Source organism: Zeus faber (genome assembly GCF_960531495.2).
Source record: "Zeus faber genome assembly, chromosome: 4".
In the NCBI taxonomy this organism is placed as follows: Eukaryota; Metazoa; Chordata; class Actinopteri; order Zeiformes; family Zeidae; genus Zeus; species Zeus faber.
The window spans coordinates 15195817-15221389 of record NC_137191.1 but is presented as its reverse complement, the minus strand read 5'-3'; the positions used below and the strand labels follow the sequence as shown (position 1 = coordinate 15221389).

General features: G+C 43.7%; 1 protein-coding gene across 2 annotated transcripts in view; it reads left to right on the top strand.

Moving 5' to 3' along the window:
- Nucleotides 1-18039, top strand: part of tmem131l (transmembrane 131 like) — a 32081-nt gene extending 14042 nt beyond the window's left edge. Inside the window, exons 7-34 of one of the 2 annotated variants that reach the window (XM_079999801.1) lie at nucleotides 1143-1247; nucleotides 2200-2277; nucleotides 4297-4450; nucleotides 4806-4864; nucleotides 4957-5062; nucleotides 5670-5772; nucleotides 6596-6746; nucleotides 6851-7021; nucleotides 7502-7571; nucleotides 7648-7771; nucleotides 8119-8188; nucleotides 8273-8382; nucleotides 8569-8638; nucleotides 8925-9058; nucleotides 9157-9299; nucleotides 10921-11107; nucleotides 11384-11569; nucleotides 12468-12617; nucleotides 12751-13309; nucleotides 13493-13608; nucleotides 13789-13955; nucleotides 14560-14766; nucleotides 15024-15099; nucleotides 15187-15293; nucleotides 15388-15520; nucleotides 15916-15989; nucleotides 16682-16815; nucleotides 17519-18039. In XM_079999801.1, coding sequence (XP_079855927.1) covers nucleotides 1143-1247; nucleotides 2200-2277; nucleotides 4297-4450; nucleotides 4806-4864; nucleotides 4957-5062; nucleotides 5670-5772; nucleotides 6596-6746; nucleotides 6851-7021; nucleotides 7502-7571; nucleotides 7648-7771; nucleotides 8119-8188; nucleotides 8273-8382; nucleotides 8569-8638; nucleotides 8925-9058; nucleotides 9157-9299; nucleotides 10921-11107; nucleotides 11384-11569; nucleotides 12468-12617; nucleotides 12751-13309; nucleotides 13493-13608; nucleotides 13789-13955; nucleotides 14560-14766; nucleotides 15024-15099; nucleotides 15187-15293; nucleotides 15388-15520; nucleotides 15916-15989; nucleotides 16682-16815; nucleotides 17519-17833 — 4059 coding nt within the window. In that variant the 3' untranslated portion in view covers nucleotides 17834-18039. Of the gene's footprint in view, nucleotides 1-1142; nucleotides 1248-2199; nucleotides 2278-4296; nucleotides 4451-4805; nucleotides 4865-4956; nucleotides 5063-5669; nucleotides 5773-6595; nucleotides 6747-6850; nucleotides 7022-7501; nucleotides 7572-7647; nucleotides 7772-8118; nucleotides 8189-8272; nucleotides 8383-8568; nucleotides 8639-8924; nucleotides 9059-9156; nucleotides 9300-10920; nucleotides 11108-11383; nucleotides 11570-12467; nucleotides 12618-12750; nucleotides 13310-13492; nucleotides 13609-13788; nucleotides 13956-14559; nucleotides 14767-15023; nucleotides 15100-15186; nucleotides 15294-15387; nucleotides 15521-15915; nucleotides 15990-16678; nucleotides 16816-17518 lie in introns of both variants that reach the window. The other variant, XM_079999800.1, reaches the window with a different exon arrangement.
- Nucleotides 18040-25573: the final 7534 nt, after the last annotated feature.

The following is a 25573-nucleotide window of genomic DNA, read 5'->3' as shown; positions in this document are numbered from 1 at the left end:
TGGTGCCAGCCTTGTGCTGCCAACCACTTTGACAAGGGGGCTTTTCAGGTTTTTCTATGCTAAATCTATTTCTAGCTCACTGCATCATTCCAGTCAAATAAACTAGTTGCATTTTAATAAAATGTTATTACTGGCTGTGCTGCTGCAAAGATGTAGCTGGTCACTTTCGCTTTAAAGGGCTCTTGTTTTAAAGTCCTGCCTCATTGCACGACCTCTGTTGTAGTAAAGTTCCTTCTGTCATTTCAAGATACAGGTGTTGTCACACTGTAGAGTGAAGTTTAAAGTTAAGGTTCGTGAGGAAATGCTTAAACCTCAGCTATAAAGTGAAAACTCTATACGCTACGCAAGCCACACCTCTGTGGAAATATAATGCGTTGTCAAGCACCTTGAGCCTTAACAAAATGCGAATTAACAATTGAGACCAGCTAAGGTTGTTTTCGAGATGTATTTCAAAAGTTTTAGGGATGCATACCTCCACACACAAAGGCAAGAACACACTTGCATTCACATGCCTGACTGCCTCAGCTCCCCATTTCTTGCGTGTTAAATTGTATTTAGTGCTGCTTTTCTGGATAATTTAATCACTTTTGCAAAAGGAAAGAGTGTGTGTGTGTGTGTGTGTGTGTGTGTGTGTGTGTGTGTGTGTGTGTGTGTGTGTGTGTGTGTGTGTGTGTGTGTGTGTGTGTGTGTGTGTGTGTGTGTGTGTGTGTGTGTGTCATGATATATATCACGTTTAGTTTTTTTTATTTCCATCATTATCGTCTACCTTTTGCAGTAAAATGCGGAGGCCAGTGACTTCGATGGCCTCACTTAGAAATACTTAACAGATGAATAGCTAACTTTGCTTACAGGTATTTCACTGGCTGCCCCATGGGCTATATATTTCAGCAATATGTAGTTTGTTTTAACTGTTAATAAGTTGATTTAGACTATTTGTTATGAGGCTGTGCTTAATCATTAGTTTGTTCATTATTATGACTTTGCCAAGCAAAACCGACTTGCAGCAGTCACGGTGAGGCGAGTTTGAATTCTTACCCTGTAAATAATGCTTCATTGTTCACATGTTGACTACCCACTTGCAATTGCACGCACATGGTGTTGAGAATGCTTTAAATAGCGTCAACTATTTTCATTTATTGCAGGTTTTTGGTATGGGAGTCCACCGGGGCTCATTAAAGTCTGTCCAAAACCAGGATAGTCTGCTAATATTTCCTCATATCCAGAGCATTAAGCTGACCCAAACTCAGGTAGGTTACGCTTTGGTGCCCTATCTTGTGTTGGTGTACCAACTCTGTAGCGCGATGAATGGCTTGTCATGAATGAGTGAGCTTGCTCTAAAGCTCACTTCACCCGTCCTGCTAGTCCTGATAAACAGCCTCAAACAACCAAGCAGGCTTTTTTATGATAAACATTGACAAGCAAGTCGAGCCCTTCTAAGACTATGTGCGAACAAAATGCAGCAAAGTCACAAGGATGTATGTAGACTTAATATGTTTTACTTAGTTTCAGTGTTAACTATCTGTTCACTGTTGTAGTTGGTTAAGCTAAATTTCCTATTCTCAAAAATGAATGCACACAAAACACAGCACAAGATAAAAGTGAGTGATTGCTGAGTTGTCGCAGAGGAACACCCTCCTCCACAAGAGGAAGTGGCTTGGCAGTTGCTAAATGTCATCCCGTCTTGAGTGCTGCAAGCCCTTTCTCTCAAAATCGCACAGACTGCTGCGTGTACCCCAATTTATAACCCGTTTCCTCTAAGGAGACACTGCTGATATTGTAAATGTTGCTGATGTGGCTGCAATCTTACAGTCGCACACCCCACTAAATCTCCAACATGACTAGGCACTTTTTCTTAGCTTAGTGTGTCTGTTTTGCAGCTTGATGGTTTGGATGAATCTCTCCGCTCACTTTGTTTTGTTTTGTCCTGGGACACGGCTCATCACTGCTCCTTTTCATTCGAATTAAGATTTATATAGAATTAATGTTGCATCATGACCTGTCTTTGAAACTATTCTCAATACAGTAGCACTGTAACAACCTTGATTTCATGATTACAAGTGTAACATGGGATTCTGAAATTTCAATTTAATTGCACGGAGAGTCTGTGTTACTGCTTTTGTTGTATTTTTGTTGTTTTTTAGTCTGTGCTTAACATACTGTTTCACCACTGTTTTTTCTTGGTTGTTGCATCCCCTACAGGAAGATGCTTCTAACATCACCATACTGGGTCTACTCCTTGAGTGCAGTTTACCCAAGAGTTTGTTTAGCCAACCTCAGGTATATTAATTTCCTCATACTGATAAGTTGGGTTTTTTTGTGTATATATTTCTCTATTTTGAGCTTTGGTTGTTGGTGTATACTCTCTGTGCATACCCATGACCTACTCATTTTAATAAAGCTGCTTTCATATTCACTGAAATGATCCGGCCATTACCTGTATGTGTGAACGCAAATGTCCGAATCAGTTGGACCTGACATTAACCAGACTTTACCTAGCCAGCACCCAAGTACAAAGCCTGGGTAATGTCAGATTCAGCGTATGTGTGAACAGGGCAAGTGATTGTCTGGAGAATTCACAGCGAGCGCATTGATGACGTCTCTATAATGCAACTGGTGACGCTATCAACGCGCCCACTCGCCGAGGGTGAAGAAGGGTCATTTACCTTTGTGCATGCTCTTCCCAGGCTCCCCCCCTCGCCGAAACCAAACAGAGTATTTCCAGATTGTTTAAACACGTCTGATACTGACAATCTCCGGTTGTGTGCTACGTGTGTGAAAGGGCAAATCTGGACAATTTCCGGACCTGATTATCCGGACATTGTCCAGAGTTCATGTGTGAAAGCAGCTTAGACTGTTAAATTGGAAGGTCGAGTAGAACAAGCCTGTTTGTCAGTATACAAAAATGGAAAAATCTAAAAGTTTATTTTTGCCTACGATTTATGCTCCGCTTGTAGAAGTTGAAGCCGTTCACTTTTATTAGTTTCTCTAGTGTATGATAGTATAGCTGGGTATTTCCCACTGCAAACCCCCACCTGGGCAGAGAGCCAACTCAGGTAAAACTAAAATAGACTGTCGGCCCTTTCCTCCTGGACCTCTGAGGAGGGTGCGATCCTCTGTCAGCCTCTTAATTCTTTCCTCAGGAGACTCATTAATTGACTCATGGCCTCTGGCTCTGAGGTGGGGCAATAAGTTTGATGCAATATCAGACTGCTAACAAACCAATCATGTCGTCATTGTTGCACAAACCAAAGTCACCCCCCTTGTTTATTTTCCTGTGAAACAGATAAAGGATTTTAAGATGACATTTGGACTTGTACCTAGGCGCAAACCTGCTTCTCGAATATGTTTGCATTTGCAGGTTTTGTGTGGTTTAATATATGCTGTAAGTGCCCTCAGTTTTGTAATGAAATTGGCCAAATGAAACGTGATGTTGAAGTTTAGAAATTAAACGAAATGTGACAAAAATCATGTCTTTATGTTAGCAAAGTGGTTTGGAAGCGTCCATGAACTTTGTATTGTTTGGATAGTTGAAGCAGGCCAGAGTGCCTTCACTTGAAATTTCAGAAATACAACAGTGTGCCTTTTAGTGGGCGTGGCCGCTGTCAGCCAACTGATATGCGCTGCATCTTTTCGTGGCATGCTCTGGCACGCACTGCAACCATAAGGCTGTTTTATTATAGCGAAAGTGTTCAGGAATTTACAGTAGACATGGTATCGGGGGTGGTGTTAGGTTTGCTATTACAGGCCTGAGCCCGATAGCGCCAAGCCAGAGAGAGAGTCTGTCTTCAAGCTGTCAAGTTGTGACTCATCCACCAAGACAAGCCCTGGTTTGCACACGGATTGTCACTCTTCCAGTACTGATCTGTCAGTCTTAAGAGAGTGTTAGTCACTGGTAGGGGTGAAGGCGATGGCGCCTTCCTGCAGCATCTTCGACTCGCGTCGAAAATGCTGCAGATGCTGTACCACCTCTCTCTCTCTCTCTCTCTCTCTCTCTCTCTCTCTCTCTCTCTCTCTCTCTCTCTCTCTCTCTCTCTCTCTCTCTCTCTCTCTCTCTCTCTCTCTCTCTCTCTCTCTCTCTCTCTCTCTCTCTCTCTCTCTCTCTCTCTCTCTCTCTCTCTCTCTCTCTCTCTCTCTCTCTCTCTGCACATGCTCACATTCTGTCCGTTTGTCTTTAAAGAAATTTGCCTCGCTTGGTTTCATCTCGCCATCACGCACCCATTTCCAGTTGCTTTCTCCCGCCTCACACCACAATCTCGCCACAGAGTCTAAGCTGTAACTTGTGTCCTCCCATCACAGGGCTCGTGCTTCCAGAGTGAGGAGCGCCTCAGCCTGCAGATTAATTTGTCTGAGCGAGGCGAGCGGCCCGCCGATCTGGACAAGCTCAAGCCTTACATAATTGAGCACATCGTAGTGCTTCTGATGGCCCCTGCCTCTGGACGGGCCGCAGTAGGTGGGTTTCTTTCGCTGCTCTATCATTCGCTTGTGGTCGTGGAGTTATGTATGGACGAGCCTCATGCAAATCAAGCTATTTAACAAGGCGATTAAATAATAAATTGGTTGATTATGGTTGTTGAAAGAACCTTAATTTTTGGTACAGGAATTGCCATTTAAGATCTTTTGGATCCGGGATTTTACCTTTATGCCAAAGTACTTTATTAAAATGGTGTTAATGGTAAAAGGTAAGGAGCAATAAGGAAAAACAAATTTTAAACAAATGTATTAATCAAACAATGATTAATGTATTGAATCAGCACAAGCTTTACATATAAAAATGTACTTTAAACATATTTTATTGGTCCCTGCAGGTGAACCTAAAATAGGAATTTATATGTTAAATTCTGGAGGCAAGAGACTCTACATAAAGGTAAGGTGTCTTGTTTTTGTTGTTTTGAATGCCTCAACATAGGAACATTTGCTCTTTGACATTATCATTTTATGTGTCTTGTGTGCATGCAGGATATGCAGGTGCTATCAAAAGTCGACGCTGGTCTGGAATTTAACCAGGTTCTTCTGAGACCAGAAGCAAAAAACCTCACACAAGTGGCTACCCTAGCATGCAGAGGTTAGTAGGCCCATAGTACAAAAAAAAAAAAAGCCTTTGTTCTACATGGAATTACACCTGTAATTTCAATGAGATCAGACTTCATAGATGTGTGGACAGAGTACTGGCTATGTCAGTAAAGCCACACGCCCTGTGCCGGCAGTGAAGATGGGTGTGTAGGTGCAAAAATACATTCCCAAATATGTTTTTACAGGTGAAAGTTCAGCACCCCAGTCTGTCAAAGAAGGCCCTGGTGGTCATATACTCCCACCACTTCTGGTTGGCACTGGAACCAAAATTGTACTTGAATGAACGTAACCCCTCAGTGAGCTCTCCCCTCCACTGCTCTCGCCTCAATATTGCACATGTGATGCAGGCCCTACTGCTTCATAACATTTTAAACAAAAATAAGAACAGAAGGGCTTCTCTTACACCCAGCCCATTTTACCAGGAAGGATTTATGTTTTGCAGGAACATGAAATCCAAACACAGATCTGGCCACAGAGTTTGCGTTCCAATCCGGCGCATCCAATCCCAGAAGTCGCATTGAAACGCCTAGTGTAACGGAGCCCTTAGTCACCTTCTGAACAACAACTTATTAAGGCTGGCACATACCTGTCATTCCCAGGGTCCTTGCCAGACCAGCGGAGGAGATGTTCCAGCCATATCAGTCTGCAGATTTTAGGAAACCTCACTGCCAACACCTTCCCTGGATTACATAACAGCCACAGGTAAGACCGTACATGTTTACGCCGTGAAGGGCTTGAGGTGCTCTGGGGATATAACAAAATGTTTTTTTTTTATTTTTGTTTTTTTTTTAAACTTTGCTAGAAGTAGACACGGCTATTTTTAAATACATATTAGGGTTGAGCAATATGTATAGGGCGGGGGGTGATTGGATCGCGGGCACCCCGAAGCGCCTCTCCATGCGCCCCGTCTCCCTCTGCAATCCTATATGGGGTTATTTTGGTTTTAAACCGGCCGCAGTGCAGGTTTGGTTAAAACAATCGCTTAATTAGGTGTTCTAAAAGGATAGCTGAAAAATAAAAGGATCAAATCGTGTAATTATCCCAGAGAAAGTGCATCCCGGTCTGCGTCTCTGATCCCCCGAGGGGGCGTCGGCTGCCCCAGAACTGGTCCCCCAGTAAGTGTGTGTGTGTGTGTGTGTGTGTGTGTGTGTGTGTGTGTGTGTGTGTGTGTGTGTGTGTGTGTGTGTGTGTGTGTGTGTGTGTGTGTGTGTGTGTGTGTGTGTGTGTGTGTGTGTGCGTGCGTGCGTGCGTGCGTGCGTGTGCGTGCACCCTGCACCACCGCGTTGTTTCTCCAATCGCTGAACCGAACTAAAGATAGAGACAGTTTCAGAATGACCAAGGTTTACGTCTTACGAGAACTTCTCCACACGGGCAGAAATGGTGATGGTTCTTATATACTGTATACTATATAAATGTATTCTTACCTTTTTATGTGAATCTGCTTGACATTACAAAGATTCCCAATCCTATAAAGATGTTAAGACATGTGCGATGGGGGTAATGCTTCTTTGCTCTCTGTACGCAGAGGGCTGGGGTGGGACGTGTCCAGCCTCCTCCAGGTGAGACCCAGGCAGAGCAGGACTGACAGGGTGGACCTGTGGCTGACGAACCCCCTCCACGTGCCCCTCACGCTCACAAACGCCAGCCTCTCGCAGAAGTCGCAGGGAATCCTGAAGGTACCCTATGTCGGGTCTACGAGACTTAAAATCTAACTTTTGGCAGGTATTCTGTGTTCAGATGACAATTTTGTGGGTTTTTTAATGCTGCCCCTGTCTTCCAGGTGGTAAACTTTAGCAGCCCTGTGACTGTCACCCAGGGCTGCTGGCGTGTGCTGTCCCTGCAGCCCCTCAACCAGCCTCTGCCCGTCAAGCTGCTGTCCACCCTGCGTCTGGACACCAGTCTAGGCACGGCCCTGAACATTCCTCTGTTCTTGCAAACCACTCTGAACAAGGTAAAGCACTGTCTGTCCAACCTCAATTCAGTCATATATAAAAACATGCTGTGATAATACGCATACTGCATATCATAGAAACAACTTTCAAGAAATAAAGAACCCTTTTCTCAAAGTTATAGAAACTTAAAATGCTGCTTTTGCTAGGTTTCCATTAATGAGTCCATGAAATAAACTTTCAATTCACCATACAAAGAGCCCCAAATAAAATAAGTGCTGTATGAAGATGCCTTGCAGGACTTAGGCGGCATCTTCTCAACAAACTGGCGTCAAGTTTAAGCAGGTTGTTGATTTCACTTTGTGAAATTGCAAACTCTCGCAAATATATTTGAAATGGCAAACTCTCGCAAATATATTTGAAATTGGTTGGCTTTGCACCAATTATTCTAAAGTCCCAATTTCCTGGAAGGACTGAGTAAGTGTAAGTGTCATGAGATGACTTTCAATCAGGATGTGATTTGAAAGTTTTATCGTGTTCAGCAGGGGGAAGTGACATTTGAGGCGGAGGGGGAGTGCGGGCGGCCATGCCCGGTCAGATTGTCAGAAGCAGGTGAGAAATTAAAATAGGTTTTGTGAGTGAGTGTTGAAGAGGGAGAGAACCTTAACTGTGCTGTCGTTTCCACCAGGGAGGGCTCAGTGGCAGCGCTCTCTGCTTCCAGACTCCCTCTCCTCCTCCTGGGCGGTGGACAGCAGACTGGCTGCTGAGCTCTGCTCCCAGTGGCAGAGCCACAAGGACCAGCTGCCCTGCAGGTCCGAAACCCCCTGGAAATTTTTCTTCTATACATGAACCTCTTAAATTCTCACCTGTCATTGGCTGGTGAGCAAGTTTGTACTTGTCACTTGCGGTGGTCTGCTAGAGGATATTAATTAGGGGTGAGACAGCTTACTCTCTGTTCTCGAGATGATTGAGAGTCATTGTGGATAAAACTATATTAAACATAATACAGTATTAGTCACTGACAAGTGAAACAATTTTTTTTTCTGAATGTTATGTGTGTAGACATAAAATGTTAAGACCGATTTGTGATTTTGGGTCGTCTTTAAAGTGAGCTGCTATCCAGTGCAGGTATAAATTTTGCTTTTCCTTTCCCTGTCAGGTGGCCAAGGCTCCCACTGGAGACGGCCTCGCCTCTGGACTTTGGTGCCACGCCTGTCAACGAAAGTAAGGTGGGTAACGTTTGAAGTTATTTGTGGCACATGCCTTATTTTACTGAAGACTGCATATTTGAGACGTCTTCTGTTCTCCCTCAGGTGAGGCTGCTCACTCTGAAGAACCCTTCTTCCTCTGTGGTGTCCGTGGAGATGCGTGCGCTTTCCCAGTACCCTGCCCAACTGGAGGCCTTAGACCTCCTAACCAGATGGTAGGGCTCAGAGGATCTATTTTATATTATTTTTCTAGACAAGGCTTCCATTCAAAACATGTTTTTTGTTTTTTTCTTCACTTTTCTCTATTTATTTATAAGATGCTGTGTTTGTCCAACCATACATGCTTAATATGTTGCTTTCACAAATAAACTCAACAACATTTTTTATTTTGTTTTTGGTAGGTTTAATATTAGTCCTCTCTCTGTCAACATCACTACTACAGAGTTCACAATGCTGCTTAAGCTCCCTAAGGTAAGGTTTCAACACACACACACACACACACAGGTAAACGTAAGGAAGTGAGTTGCTTGATCTGGGAGCTGTTTCCTGATTACTTTACCTTGCCTGCATGGGATGTTTTTTCTGACTTTGGTGAAAAATGCCATCCACTCCTTTTCAAGCTCCCAAATATTTAAATGTTGCTTTTGTGTGCGTGTTTGTGTGTGTATATTTCACTACAATTTCATGTTTATTCCATTTGGTTCATTCCATTTGTGCCGTCTCCTACTGACACATTGCTTTTCCTGTCTGTGTGCAGGAGGGAGAGAAAGTGGACCACGTCAGAGGAGACAGAGTCCTGCGCCTGCTGCTGCAGCCCTGGGAGACAAAGGAAGTGGCCGTGGTCTTCACCCCTTTAGACCACAAACCCACCACCACCATCCTCATCATCAGGTACACAAGAGATGGCTCTCTATTAATGTAAAGCACTCTTGAGTTTTTAGACAAAATCCTGCTATTTGGTGTTTACGGTCGTGTGTGGTTCATTCCAGGAACAACCTCACAGTGTTCGACATGGTGACGGTGCGGGGTCATGGGGCCAAGGAGCTTCTCAGAGTCGGGGGCAAACTGCCGGGTGCAGGAGCTTCTCTGCGCTTCAATGTCCCCCAGTCGACCCTCATGGAGTGTCGAGATGGTGAGTGGATGAAAAAAATGCCACTCTGTTTTGTTGTGGTTAACTTTTGGTAAGTAGGTAATGATGCCCTCCATTCATATGTAGAACGTTTTCCTTTTGACTAGGCCTATCCCGATAATTACTTTTTATCGACTTATCGTAGGGTATATGGGCATGACCTTTATAATTTTTCTGACCTCAATAATTGCCCATTGTGTTTACATATGTGTTTTACATATGTGTTTTACATAAGAATATCGCCAACATGATGCCACAATAAACAGCAGGGTTTTTATAAGACTAAGCATTTTTTCTACTCAGTCAAAATATCAACGTGACAAAACCTAAACAGTGCCTCGGCAAACGGAAGAATCTTCTGAAATTGGGATCTCCTCCTTAATTAAGTATTGTAGTTTTCACAGTGACCCGATCAGTCCCTGGCTGAGTTTTAGCTACGCTAGAATCGACAGAGGACTCTCTGCCACTATGACTCTTACAGACACTGCGTTCAAGTCACGTGGGAATTTCCGATCAAAACGACTTGTTGCATTCTGCTGCTCCTAACATGAGTCTATTTTTTTAAATATCTATAACCACTCTACTTATATTTCAGCTTATGGAAAAATATACTTGGAAATGGCTTTGAACAAAAGTACCAGCTGTTTGATGTAATGTGGCGATGTTGTACATTTAAAAGTTAATAAAAGCAAGCTATGGAAGGAATTATGTGTCACAAATACATGTAATTCAATAAATACAAATTCGAAAACATGAATAAATACTACAATCTACAAATCTGTATTATGGTTTAAAAAAAATATATCTATATAAATGTATTTCTAAATTCACAAATAAATAACTTATTACTTGTGTTCTGTAAACCGTTTTACAAATTAATGTAAACGAGCCGAATGAACAGAAAAAACTATGCTGAGCCCTGTTTTGCACGCTGCTTCTGTCCTCTCTTCTGCTCTGTCAGTTTCACTGTGGGCGGGGCTCAGGCAGGTCCTCCACACACAAATAGCTAGCAGTTAAAATGCAGATTTGGCAGCAGATATGGCCTGTTGAGGCATCTGTGCCTTTGTTCATATCGGCACCTGACTGCTCTTTTAAGGAGGTTTAAATGTGTGCTTATTCACATAACTGATTTTATAGCATATACTGTATATGTGATCATTTCCAAAAGGCACAGTGCCTCAGCGCATTGCCCATTTATTTATTTCTTTTTTTGTATTTTTATAAATGCAATTGGATGATTTGGCCACAAGAGCACTTTAGTGTATTTTTTTGTTAACAGCCCAAGAGTCCATTTCATTTATTGTTTTGGTTGTGTGGTTTTATTTTATTTGTGTTTTATTTATTGAGGATATCATTTCATTTTTATTTTTTTACATTACAATGTCTGAACAGTCTTGAGAATTAAAAGTTCATTACTATTTGAAAGGGCGTACTTGCATTATTCTGCTATTATATTATCATTATATCAGTGGCAAAAAAAAGGTCTTAAAATGACAATAATTTGCCATTATTTGTGGGACAAAGTATATCGTCCAACAAAAGTAGTCATCATGACAGGCCTACTTTTGATGCTAAATCATTCTATGAGACTATCAGCGCTCCATACCTGTGTGTTTGCTCCTAGGCCTGCGCACCAACAAGCCGCTCTTTGCCATAAGGAAGAGTTTCAAGGTGGAGAATGCAGGAGAGCTGCCTCTGACCGTCATGTCCATGAATATAAACGGATATAAGTGCCAGGGCTTTGGCTTTGAGGTGCTGCAGTGTCGCTCCTTCAGCCTGAGTCACAACTCCTCCTCTGAGATTACTATCGCGTAAGTGGAACCGTTACCCTATTTCTATAAATGCCGTTAATATTCTGTATTAAATTATGGCAGCTTTTTGGTGTTTATTACCGTAGGAACTAGAAGGAAAAAAAAAAAAAGCTCTTGGTGCGGTGTTATGTGTAGTTGCTGTGTGACTCAATGACCCATTCTCTTCCCACATCTTCTCTTTTCTACTTTCCGTCTTTCTCTTTTACTCACTTCTGCTATCCTTTGCCCTCTGTCTTCGGTCTTCCCCTATCGCTCTCTGTCTCCGTCCGTCCACAGGTTTACGCCGGACTTCACCTCCTCCTGGGTGATTCGGGACCTGACCCTGGTGACGTCACGTGGCTCTTCCTTCCCCTTCACCCTCAATGTGACGCTCCCCCACCACATGCTGCCGCTCTGCGCCCAGGTGGTCCCAGGCCCGAGCTGGGAGGAGAACTTCTGGATGGTCACCCTCATCTTCACCTGGTCAGTGCTGGCTCATGTATCTTTTTTTGTATATACAGGTACTCCTCACTTAACAACCAAGTTCCGTTCCTAGGGCCAGGTCATTAAATGAATGGGTCGATAAGCGACGACCCGTGTTATTTTACGGTAAGGGGGCGTGGCTATTGCAAACGCTAGTGTAGTGAATACTGACTGCGGGAATGAGACTGAGAACAGTAATGAGATGAGATGTATACAGTGTATACAGTCTATGTAGTGTATATAGTATATAAAGGGTGATGCGCGATGAGATGCTTAAGGCTGAGACGCTGTGCATGCAGCGTAGCGTACAATACATACTGGTCGGAGAGCTGGTAATTATATAATAATTACAATACAAAGTCTCAAAGTTGAAACCATAGAATTGTTGAGTTGTACATTTTAAAACAGTAAGTTTAAAGTGCAATTCCCAGAATTACATTCAAAACTGTTTTTTTCTTTTCTTTTTCTTAAACATCAGGGTTTGCCCTCACCTTCCTTCTTTCTCTTCACTTCACTTGTTTTTCTCAAAAGTATGGCATCTTCTGTTCGATTTTGATATTCGTAATGATTCTTTTATTTATTTATTTTCTTTCTCCCCCCCCCCCTTGTGGTGGGGATGTTTATCCATCTGAGGATGCTTTACTTTTTTGTCAATGTCCATTCATATTGACAGCTTACTGACTGAAACCAGCTATGCTGCTTTATCAAATTCACCACGGCCTCCTTTCACTTCTTGACCATGCCCGATCTGTGTATTCATGCCGGAAAAGGTGGACCCCGCCACCAACAATGGAAACGGCGTATAGAGGAGCGCATGTATAACGCAAATACAAAAAAAAAAAAAGGATCAAATAATAGATGCCCGTGTAATGATCCCTGATGTGTGGTTTTGTTTCAGTTTCTCCTTGTTTGGTGTATGCCTGATGGCCTTTCACCAGGCTCAGTACATCCTGAGCGAGTTCTCCACCCCCAGCAGCAGGAGCAACCATAACGCCGTCCTGTCCCGGGACAAAGGCCCCGTCAATAACATCACACCCAATGGAGTCAGGTACGATTGCGTTCCTAGCTTCCTTTTCCAGGTAGATATCATGCCATCTGTGAAACATCAAATTTACTAGACACTTGTGATTTTAACAGCTTGGTACTTCATATTTTTTCCCTGTGTTCCATCTTGTGTCCAGTAAAACAAAGGGCAGCTGTAAGAGCTTTGTGGACTCCTGTCACACCTCAGACAAAGGGAAGGGAAGGGGCTCCACGGCCTTGGCCAACAGCCCCGCCCCGCGCCCTCAACCCTCCAAGAAAAGTTCTTCCAGCACCCCTTCCCAGCCACAGAAGAAGCACAGGGTCTCACTTTATTACGCCAAATACAAGCCCAGCTCCCCGACAGCACCAATGGGAGCCATTACCACAGAAGATGAGCATGAGGACCTCACCCCCGACCCTCCGCTGACCCCAGACCCAGAAGTCTGCAACAACAACAACAACAACGACGACGACGACGACGATGCCACTTTAATCAGTCAGCTGGAGAAAGCAACGCACTTTAAGGCAGACCCACAGAGCGCCCTGGAGGAGAAGGAGCCGCTGACAGTTATGTTTCCCATGGAAACGCCCGCTGGCTTCCCAAACAACGTCACTGTGGGTCCAGGACCGAGACCAGGCCTGCTAGTTTGCACCCCAGTAGAAAGCAACTTTGCAGAGAAAAAGCATTCAGAGAAAAGGGAAAACTCTGAGCTGGAGGTGAGCAAGGCATTATGGTTTACTCTTAATAGTGCTTAAATCATGTATATCAGGGGCTTCCACACCCCCTCCAGGAAACTTGATTGTCTGATCCCCCCTGGGATCTCTGGCAAACCCCAGTGGGGGTCTGGTACCTGTGGTTGGGAGTCACTGATCTAGATCTTTCTTTCTTTCTCTCGCCAGCCCAGAGAAGATGGTAAAGCTCAGAAAAAGAAAATAGAAAATATAGATATTTGCACTCTGTCAGCTAATAATAAGGGAAAGAAAAGCCGCAGGAAGACCGTAGAAGGGATCTCTGGGTAAGACCCCTTCTTCATTTAACAAATATTTACTACTGTAAATCAATTTATTTTGATAGTTTGCAATAACTCAGTTATTGCAAAATAACTAATGAAATTGAATATGGTAAAAAAAAATTAGATCGAAGTACCCTCATAAGTAGTCTCTTATATTTAGAGCGTTTTATTTGTTTATGGTAGCGTTCCCGAGCACAGTGTGCTGGTCATGTCAGAAAGGGAGAAGGAGCCCGAGTGGAGACCAGGTGAACGTAACATCACCGTGACCCGCAACAGGAATCGTTGCGCCAACGGAAGGTCCGACGCACCGAAGCCGGGACAGAACACCGAAAGCCCCATCAAACAGAACGGTGAGCCTCCATCTAGAATGTTCCACTGCAGGTGCAGCCTTTCAACCACCAGGTGGCGCCACTGAGCCAGATTTATCATTTAACTCCGTAATTTGAATTAGCTGTTATGTGGCGCCAAATTGAGCTGGATTATGGCCTGCTTTGATGTATTACATTTTCAATCTGTACTACAGTGACAGTCTGTGAGGATAACCCAAAATAGTCCTTTCCAGCTCCAGCTGTTCAGTTCACACTGCTTGTTCAGTACAACAGAGGAGCAGGACTTGACGTTCCTTCATTGCAACTAATGAAAAAACACAAGAAGAAGACAAAGATGAAGAGCGTTAGAATGTTGCAATGGTTTTAGGGGGGTTTGTTCATTCTGGATGTGTCATGTTTTAGTTGCCAAATTGCCACAATGGGGTGATCAATAGATTTATAAACCGAGGGCGAGGTACACCGCGCTGGTCGGCAACGAGGCAACCAGACCGCACATGGCGACTGAGAATGGCCCGGGGGCAACCGGGCAACCGTTATTGTTAAGTCGTGGAGGAAAATCTTCTGCATAAGTCCCTCATTGTGTTGGACCAATAATGACCCTGTTGTCACTGCCCCCCCCCCCCAGGTGTGTGTTTGGCGCGGCCCAGACGTAAGTGTGCGGCGGAGCGACGCGGGGCCGGAGTATGTGAGTCAGGCTCGGACTCGGGCAGCTCGTCGGGCAGCGTGAGGGCCAGCCGGGGGAGCTGGGGCAGCTGGAGCAGCGCCAGTAGCCTGGAGGGAGAGAAGGACCCCGGAAGCCGCTCCCAGCACTGCGCTACCTCAGCCAGGAAAAGTACGCTGTGTGTGCGCGCGCGCACACACACACACACACACGAGTGCGCTCTTTACCTTGGCCAAGAGGAAAGACTAACTTCCTATTTCACAGCTGTTGTACTGTTAAATTGCACCTCAATTCCAATAAAGAACATTGTGATTCTCGTTTTATCCACCGCGCTGCATTACATAACCTGGCTTTGAACTCTCCAAAGTGACGAACGGCTTGGAGCGATGTCACGACGCTCAGTTTGGTTGTGTTTTTTGTTTGGACAGGGGACTCCATGCAGTACGTTTACCCCGTGGAGCGAGACTGCTACCAGACCATGAACACGTCCTACAAGGCTCAGAGGTGCTCTCAGAACACACACAGACGAGAAGCTGACGCTCATGTGTTACTCTGCTGACTTTGCGCGTAACGCTGTGCTCCTCTGTGCAGCATGAACAGCTTGTATCGCAAAGACACGTGCCAAAGCCCCGATCCCCCGTGCCCCAGTTTCGGCCCCAGCTTTGCCGCTGTCGCCGCCGGCGTGGACAGGAGCACGGGTACGCACACATTGCGCCTCGTATTTTGAGTCGGGTTGCGTTCCAACAGCAGTTGTGGTGAAAACGGTGATATTTTAACATGGCTCTCCCTCAGATCTGACGGGTCAGTACTTGCCTGAGGAGACGTGGTCGGCTCCCTCCGTTCCTTTAACCAATGAGTTCAGGTACAACACCAGCGAGGCGTTGCCCTACATCCCCCAGCCTCCGACCCCCGGGCCGTACAACGGGTACGTTCAGATCCGTCAAGATGGTGGTGGAGGGACACTTTGAAGTTCAGCTCTTGAGATCTTTTTTGTCTTTTGTCTCAAGTAAGATTATTTGGCGCTCAGTGTGAAATGCTTTGTTTGATGGTATCAGTACAGTTTCCGATACCTTTGGTACAAATGTCATCCGATAGATGAACTGCCAAGCCCTGTCTGAGAATAAAGGGCAGAAAATTTACTGTTGTTCCATGTTTGTTCAGATGTTTGTTTCTGGTCCCGTTGTGTGTGACTTGTGTGGGAACAGAGCATGATGTACTTTGGGCGCTCCCGACTCCTGAAGTAGCAGCATTTTGAGGGCGCTTGTGAAAAGAGCTGTAAAGTTGCTGTCCCCTTGACGCCTTTTCCCGCTGTGTTTACAGGTTTCCCTGGAATAGTGCCAACAGCGAGAGCAGCAGTCCCTACACGTACTGCGAGCAGGGGAACTACATGATGGGTGGGTAGCAGCTGCGTAGTGGAGTTCTGTTTTTCCAAATCTCTATTTACTCCTGCTGTCATACAAGTGCTTTTTGGTTGTCATTTATTTATTTTTACTTTTTTTTTTTTTTTTTTTTAACCAATGCATTTGTTGTGTATCTATAAGAATGTATAGCGCCATTGAATAATATAAACAGTGGTGGAAGAACTCAAACTTAGCCTGGAGTAAAATCGACCCTGACACAAAATTACTCTTAAAAGAGAAAATACCAAATTTATATTTCTACTTCAGTAAAAGTATAAGTAATTCATATGTACTTAAAGTATTAAAAAAATACTTATAGTAAGTGTAGATATTTGCTTTTAAATGTAGTGGAGTAGAAGTCAAAAGTCTCTGCAACTGATTATACCTAAGTAAGAACAGATACTAGAAAAATGTACTTAAAATACTTTCCACCATAAAATATATATATATATTATTATTCATATTCTATTTCTTAAATATTTCAGCAATAACTGTTAAGATTCCCAAAACAGAGACATGGGAGCTAATACTTTTCTCCACTCCATGAGTAAATAGATTTCTATTTACCTTCCCTTAGTCATTGGGGAATTAAAATGCATGAAACCTGTTTGCCTCGCTCATGATGAAATGATGTTTCTCAGCTTTCCTGAGTCCTTTCCATTCTTTTTGCGTAACCCCCTCAGCAGGTAATGGAAACTTCCGGAGCGGCTTCCCGTGTCAGGAGAACCAGAACGCGTACAGCCACCAGACCAGCTGGAGCGAGGAGGTTCCCCAGGAAACTCCTTCTGCCTGGGACACGGCGGCCTGCGTGGGCAGCAAGGTGACGCACCGCACTGGATTCAGCCTCTTGGTTTTGAACAGAAATGAGCCTTGTGGACTTTGCGTGACACACAAACAGGTTGCTTCTGTGTCTGTGCAAAACCGGTCGACAGGGGGCGAGGTCAGAAACAAGGAACCAGTTCATCAAAACTGGGTTTGCATGAATTGAACTCTTGGACTCTCACTTCTGCTTCTTAAACCACTTTTAATACATTTTCTTATGATAAACAGCAGATATAACCGAAAAATAAAATATATCTATTTGTTTATTATTACGTTGAATGTATATTGGCCGATTTTATTGTGTACAGTTAACAGGTTTTATTGTATATTTTCAAAGTTTTCCATATGTTGAAATTATTTTATATTTTTCATTCTGTTGCTTTATTATTATTGTCTTGTGTGATGCTGTGACAAATTTATTTTGCTGTTTAATATGAAGATTGGAAGTTGGATGGCTGATCATCCTTCTGCTCTCATTTGTTTATCCGTGATTTATTCATTTACATTTATTTTTTGTCTATTTTATAACATTTATGTATTTATAGAAATGTATTGAATTTTCTCTTTAAGTTATCTATTCAATCATGATTTATTTATTTTATAATTTTGATATTTATTTCATCATTTCCTTTTTTGGTAGTAATTTATTAAATCACTTAACATAAAAATAAATTTAAAAAAACTCCCTCTTCTCTCCACAGCCCTACTTCCACGGCACTCGCAGCCTGTCCCCCATGTCCAGCCTGTTTGGCTCCATCTGGACGCCCCAGAGTGAACCCTACCAGAGCCACTTCCACAGCGAGCGCTCGGCCCCCATGTCGCCCGTGTCGCCGGTGACGCCGCCCCACGCACCCTTCAGCCGCGAGCCGGGCCCCGGCTGCCGCCCGCTTCCGCTCCAGTACGGCGGCTTCCATCCCTTCGGCACGCACATGAACCTGGACATTTGGAACTCTTCGTCCAACCGCAGCTCCAACTCGCAGCTGTCCAACGACTCCGGCTACTGCGGAGACGTTTAAAAAGAACAGACCTTCACAGTCGTGGCAAACATAAAACAATGCTATATAAAAGAAAGGAAAACAAAAACGAATGTGCTTTTATCAGTAATGGGGGGAAAAATGTGAATATTCCCTTTCTTTTATGTTCCCCTTTTCTCAAATGTTCAATGTTGTGAAAGGTTAAGCATTTGTTGTATATTTTTCTAGATGTTTTGCAGTTTTGATCATAGAAAATAAAAAAAAAAAAAGGTTTTGTACTTGGAGGGTGTGTTTTGTTTTTTATTCTGTTATGATTAAGCTGCCGCCATAAACTCATATGTTTTCTTATTTTTAGGGTCTAAAACTGATTATATGGTTTTACAGGTTTTAGGTTTTGAATTGGTCATTAATCCTTTGGCAAATGACATTTTGCTACCGTTAAATTACTGTTCTTAAGAATATACAGAGATAAAATGAATTTCTAATGTTTATTTTCCATCCCGTCATATGATGCCTATGCAAAGAATCTTATTTGTCAACATTTTGACACATTTAATTTTTGGTTTACATATTTGTTCACATAAGGACGGGCCCAACGACTTGATGGAATCTAAGCGATCACAGACAAACATCAAACCACACACATTTTAATAGGCATCAATATGTGATAGAGATGATGCTGTCCCGCCATTACTCGAGGGGTTAAATACTCTACTCTAAACTCCTATGTTGCTGGAAAGTAACCGGAAGGTAAGTACTATTGTACTGTACTTGAGTAAAACCATTTTTAACTATTTCATACGTCTATTTTTTATTTCATCTACTGCATTAATCTGCGGTACCTGCTAGTACAGTGTGGTATTCTGGCTCAGCGGTTAGCACTGTTGCCTCATAGCAAGAAGGTTCTGGGTTTGAGTCCTGGCCCAGTCCACACTGTGTGTGTGGGGACTGACTGCACCATCAACCGGGCCTGTTGAAGCCGATGTTTTCAGTTCTTTTATGTCAGGATACAAGGTGTCAATGTAAACAACTTTCCTGTCGGTGTCCAGTGGCCCACCGTCCTCCAAAGCCTGAGCTGCTGCGTCGCACCAGTTTAAGAAGATGGGGCTGGATTATTGGACTGGGCCATTCCGCTCCAGCCAGAGGGGTGTTTTCCAGAGCCACTTCATCTATGCCACACCTTTTTTTAAGAAGAGGAATGTCTTCCCTGCCCTGCGGTTTACTATGGACTAGCCAGCATAGAATATATAATCCTGCAGTTATGAGAGGAAGGCGGTGTCTCTCAGTCAGGAGCATTTACCATGTTGTTTTCACCAAGTGTTGTTTAGCGGATCTCCGTTTAGGCTCGAGAGCAGTTCAAGATCAACCAGGCCCAGACTTGGTGGATACAGGCTGATGCATTAAGGATTTGCGTTTGTCTTCAGACTTCAATATGACATCACAAAGTTGAACAAGTGACATCAACATCAAATACCTAAAATTGAGTAGAATGTTAAGCAGGGTTTTCTTTGCGTATTTAATCTTCCCGTCTGGTCCAATCCCACAGAAGAGCTACTGTGGCACAGATTGGTGAAAAGGTTAATGCTGCTGTGATCGAAAGGTGTCAGAACACACAGTGCATCACAGCTTGCTGTGTGTGGGGCTGTGTAGCTGCAGACCGGTCAGAGTGTCCAAGTTAACACCTGTCCTACAATGGACACGTGAGCGTCACAACTGGACCATGGAGCAATGGAAGAAGGTGGCCTGGTCTGATGAATCACGTTTTCTTCTACATCATGTGGATAGGTGGGGTTAAGGTCCAATTCGATGGAGCATCTGTGAGATGAGCTTGAACAACAAACCCGATCCATGGGGGACCCACCTCATAATGTCCAGGACTTAAAGGATCTGCTGCTAATGTCTTGGTGCCAGACACCACAGGACACCTTCAGAGGTCTTGTGGAGTCCATGCCTCCACGGGTCAGAGCTGCTTTGGCGGCACGAGGGGGAGCTGCACAATATGTGTGTGTGTGTGTGTGTGTGTGTGTGTGCGTGCATATATATCTATCTCTCTATCTATGTCATCCTCAATCATCAAGTTGTCATCTTCGGCCACTGCTCTGCTTCCTGTGACAGAATGAGTTCATATGAATTACCAGTGAACAGTGTGAGCAGCGATGCTTCTGCTGGAACAGAGCAGCACTAACATACTGATAAAGAAATGTTCCAATGTAATGGGGCAAACACTGCGCTCAAGTTGATTTGGCTCAAGTTATTATTTTGAATAATTGGGATTACACTCATTTGTCTATTTTCTTAAACCCCTTTTGTTCTGCACTTAGGTTTTTATTGAGTTTTCACAAAGATACAAAAACAACAGTACATCAGCATCAACACAACAAAATGATGCAATAAGATACACAAACAAATAAAAAATAACAATGAACAGGAAATGTTTCGATAGTCACACAAATATTTCATTCGGCATTAATTCAGTGGGTGTCACGTCTCATATAAATATTCCATCTTTTCCAGTTCTTTTTAAATGTGTTCTCCTTGTCCCTCGGGAGCTTCGTCAACCTTTTCCCAGAACAAAAAATGTCTCGGAAGATTTCCAGCCGCGGTCCCCGTTTAGGAGTGTTTGCATGAAGGCCGTTTCTGGCGACGGCTTTTCTTACCGGCTGTGGGTTTAAAACTTCGGTCAAGCAGACGCGTTCTCTCATCGCAACACCTTCCGTGTTCCCCACCTGCGTGACAGGGCCGGTGTTTGGGGGGGGGGGGTTTCATCTTTGGGGTTTTCTCTGCTTCCCTCCACAGCTTGGTTAGAAAGCGGAGACGAGCCGAGGCCCCTTCTTGTTTTCTACGCATCCACGATCACCACCATCACATTATTTGAACTTTCATCCGGTTCCGAGCGTATCTGTTTGGTAAAGCAGTCTCTTCACTTCATGTATCTAAAAAAAAAAAAAAAAGATGTCCCCGGCAGATATTTTTGTCTTCCACCGAGACCTGGGTGTGGTCACCCTGCGTCTCCCTTTCCATTTCCTTCCATCCGGACTCAGTCGGATCGAAACCAACAGGCAGCTCTGAGTCGAGCGGCATAAAAATGTTCCCCGATGTTTGCTGAAGCCATTCCCCAACTAACTTTTATGCAGCTGCAGTGTCGTCAATGTTGTTCTTGGGGAAGGTTCACTGGGAGGGGTCCGTATAAAGACGGCAGCCCGGGCTCATTCATAATATTCTAGAGGGCGGACCACATTCCAACACGCTGGGAAGAGTTTTGGTTCTAGCCACACCGAGACTCTCCGTTGTTCTGGAATTTCATTTCTGACAATAAGCGCCTCTGCTTTGTCGGGATGGGGAATAATTCAAATGAAAGAATTTCATGTTTTTGTTATATCCAGTTCATACCCTGAGCCGTGTCCTTATGTTTCCTTTAGGTCCGTTGGGTTTTGGGAGACATCGATCTGGTAAAATCGTTAAAAGTGAGATCGGCCTCAACTTTTGGACGTTGTGCTTTGTCTTTGTCTTCCTTTGGTGAAATGGTAATAATTGCTTCCTTCCATGATGGGGGTGAGCCCCGCCCTCTTTAAGGACAGAAGCTCCCTCCTAAAGGCCTGATACCAGTCTGAAGGAAACCCGTCGCTGCCTGGTGGTTTACTGACGGGATTTATTTTGTCGACTGGTTGCAGCTTCCGGCTCCTTAACTGTGACGCGTTGGTTTCATTCTCTATCTCTCCAATAGATGGCAGGTCCAGCCAGTTATGAAAACTTGATATAGTTTGGTCGTCGGGTGATGGGGGTTTGGAATAGAGTGTCTCTTCAGATATTCTTTCTATTGCGTCTGTCTCATTTGAGGCGCTCTCATGTGATGAATTATATATGAGGTCTGTTGTTGACGCAGGCGTCTAGTTGCTTTTGGTCCTGATTCATAATAAGTCTGCTTTACAGATGTTGCCCTTTTTTCTGTATCTCTCCTCTGAGGATCTCATCTCATCTCTCATCCTCCTCGTTTCCTTAATTTGCTGTAATACAGATTGATCCTCTGTGTTTTCATGGGGTTTTTTTTTTTTTTTTTTTTTCTCCCTCCAGTTCTCTCCACTTTTCCGCTCTGTGTTTGTGTGGGGTCAGTCGGGCCTTTTTGCGTGATGTCGTCAGGGCGATCCGTTTCCCATGAATAACTGCCTTCATGGCATCCCACGGGGTCCGCGTCCCCATTATCCTTCTCCTCTATATACTTTTTTTTTATCTCTTTCTTTTATCTGTTCCACATTTGCCTGACTATTGAAAATACCCACACTGAGCCTCCGTACAGTATTTATTTTTCTATTGTCAAGCTGATGCCACCCTGTGACCTTTAGCAGTACCCATTAAAAAGCAGTCGATTCTGGAGTAGACAGAATGTGGTCCTGTACAGTGTGTATCGTCCTTTTGTCGAGGGTGGAGTTCTCTCCAAACGTCAATTAGTGTGTTAGTGGGTTATTGTTACGCGACGTTGAAATGACGCCACCCTGCCTGACGTTCATAAACCTCCGGACGACTTAGGGCCGCGCCGGCCTGAACATCTGAGCGACGTGGGCTAAATAAAGAAAATAAAGAAAAAACAGTTGACTTCCCTCCGCCTCCTCCTCCTCCGCCCCCGGTTTCACGCATCCTAGTCGTCCAACGTCACCCGATAGAGCTTATTTTGTCGTCCAAACATTGATCCAAAAATGATTTATCCCGTTATACACCAGCATCGAAAAAGGATAAAAAGAGAAGATGGAGCTCACTGCAAAAGTCGACCTAAACCCCAAAGTAAATAAATAAGATGACCTTCAAGGTCGAAATTAAGGTCGCAGCGTCGTCTCCTCCTCTGAATCCTGCTCCTGTATATGAAAGAGGGAAATAAGAGAGTGTGTGTGTGTGTGTGTGTGTGTGTGTGTGTGTGTGTGTGTGTGTGTGTGTGTGTGTAATGTATGTATATGTATGTATGTGTGTGTGTGTGTATATATATATATATATATGAGAATATATATATACTGTAGGTATGTGTGTATATATACACGGCCTCGTCTTCTCTGTCTTTTACGCCATAAATGCGAAGGTTACTTCTTCTCAGACCGTCCTTCCAGATGGTTTTTTTCTTTTCTTTTCGATTCAGTCACCGCAGCTTTCACACCTTGCTCGCCTCACCGGCGGAGGTCCTCCTTAAACCCCTTTTTAAAATGCTGCAAACGGTACCGTCAGCCGCTACACACAGCAGGTTTTTCTCAGTTAAAAAGTGGTGAGAAAAACCTCTGGAGCGCTGGATTCTAGAGAGAAGCCTCCGTTTACAGTGGAGTTTCTGACACAATCTATGATGAATGATGTCATCTTTTGGTCATGTTAAATACTTTTTAATGGCTTTGTCATTTAAATTTGAACTTAAAAAGATTAATTACAATTTAGGCAAGTGTGTGTGTGTGTGTGTGTGTGTGTGTGTGTGTGTGTGTGTGTGTGTGTGTGTGTGTGTGTGCTCCTGTGCCTAAAAGCCTGTGTAATTCATTGTCCAGCTCTTGAGAGCCGACATATTGCCGCTATTGATCTTTAGCCGTAGAATCAACACGGGAGCCTGGAGACTGTGGAGGGCCGGGCCAGCGGAGTCAGGGAGCCTGATAACACGTGCACACTAATACACATTAATACTTTACACACACACACACACAAAGGGACACATGGACACAATGATAGAAACATAAAATATAATATCATTTAAGCACACAGTGTAAGGTGCAGGACGAAGGAAGGAGACTGGTCCCCAAATGATGGATAGATAGATAGATTTTAACCGATAAAACCAGTTAACTGTACATAATAAAATCTGCCAATATACACTAAACCTAATGATAACAACAAACAGATAGATTATTTTATTTATATATATTTTTTGTCTGTTATCGTTAGGTTCAGTATATATTGGCAGATTTTTTTTATTGGGTATAAATGACCATATCTTGCCTTTTCCTTTTTTCCCATTGTTTATTGTATTGCCTTATTATTACTTTGTCTTGTTGTGTTGCTGAGCTGGGACATTGCATTTTCCCCTTGATCTATCTGTCTATCTGCCTATCTGTCTTTCCGTCCATCTATCTGTCTATCTATCTATCTATCTATCTATCTATCTATCTATCTATCTATCTATCTATCTATCTATCTATCTATCTATCTATCTATCTATCTATCTGTCTATCTATCTGTCTATCTATCTGTCTATCTATCTATCTATCTATCTGTCTATCTATCTGTCTATCTATCTGTCTATCTATCTATCTATCTATCTATCTATCTATCTATCTATCTATCTATCTATCTATCTATCTATCTATCTGTCTATCTATCTGTCTATCTATCTATCTATCTATCTGTCTATCTATTTGTCTGTCTGTCCGTCTGATATACTGTAGTATAGACACACAAGAACTTAAAACAAAGATATTCTACAATATACAAGTAAATTGTCAATGGTTTAATCCCATTAAAAACTGCTGGGATCACTAAAAACAAGGTGTTGTCAGACCAGTGCAAGTCAAAAGAAAAAATGAAATAGAAACAGAAGTACTTCATACTCCATTGCATTATTTTGGTACATTTGGTGATTATACGGTTATTTATATTTGGTATAACCACGGCCAGATACGTTACCAGATAAGTTGTAGCCTAAACACTGTTGAACTTTAATTAAAGCATTCCACTAAAGTAATAAAGCGACTTTAACCTCGGGTGGTGTTCATGGTGGAGGCTCCCAAACGTCTTTCACCACATGTAGAGTCAACTTTGACTTAAGAGACTCACTCAAAGTAGTCATCTCTAATCAACACATTTACTGGGTTATTTTTCCATTTTTGCTTTTGAAGCTCATTGATGTTTCCATCCCTCCACCCGCAGGTCCACGAAAACTGTCCGTTTACCGCCTGGACGGGAATATGAAGATGTGAAGGTGGTGTGCTGATCATCACGGCCGCCCTCGTGCGTGGCTGGTCTCGCAGCTCATTTTAGACGGTATCTGCGTTAAAAAACCTGCATAAACTTAATTATGGTTCCTTGTGTCTTTCGGAAAAGCAGCAGCCGTCCACGTGGCGTCTTCGTCCGGTGGAAACGTCCGCTCATTAGTGTTAAGGTGGATGTTGGTACAGTGTCCTCCTTTAGAAGTCAAAACGGCATGAAATCTGATTTCACACTTTTTTAACCTTTAACTAGCCAGGGATCAGCGACAGAAGACGCAACCGTGTGTGTGTGTGTGGACTCTTCAGCATCCCCTAGCAGAGGGTCCATTAGCCTTGGCCCCCCTCCCTGGTTACGGGGCAATAAAGTAAACAACGTCTGACCAATCCAGCCTGCAAATATTTGTACTGGAAACAACCCCATCCTAAAGCAGACACACACACACACACACACACACACACACACACACACACACACACACACGCGCACGCGCACACACGCACACACACACACACACACACACACACACACACACACACACACAGGCACATACACACACACACACACGCACACACTCAACTTTGTCTGGAGGTATATATATACTCTGTCAACCGCGCTGGAACAATAATCGGCATCCACGCCGGTGTGGCGGATCTCCCCACACAGAGCGATATCGGGTCGATCCATTAACAGCTCCGGCTCCGACCTTTCTACGGACGAGCAGGTGATACCACGGTCGCTCCTTTCAAATATTCTCAAGGTCTATAACCGACTCATTTCACTATCCTGTTCTTTCACTCATGACTCTGTTCCCCGTCTCGGCAGCCCTGACATGTCAAC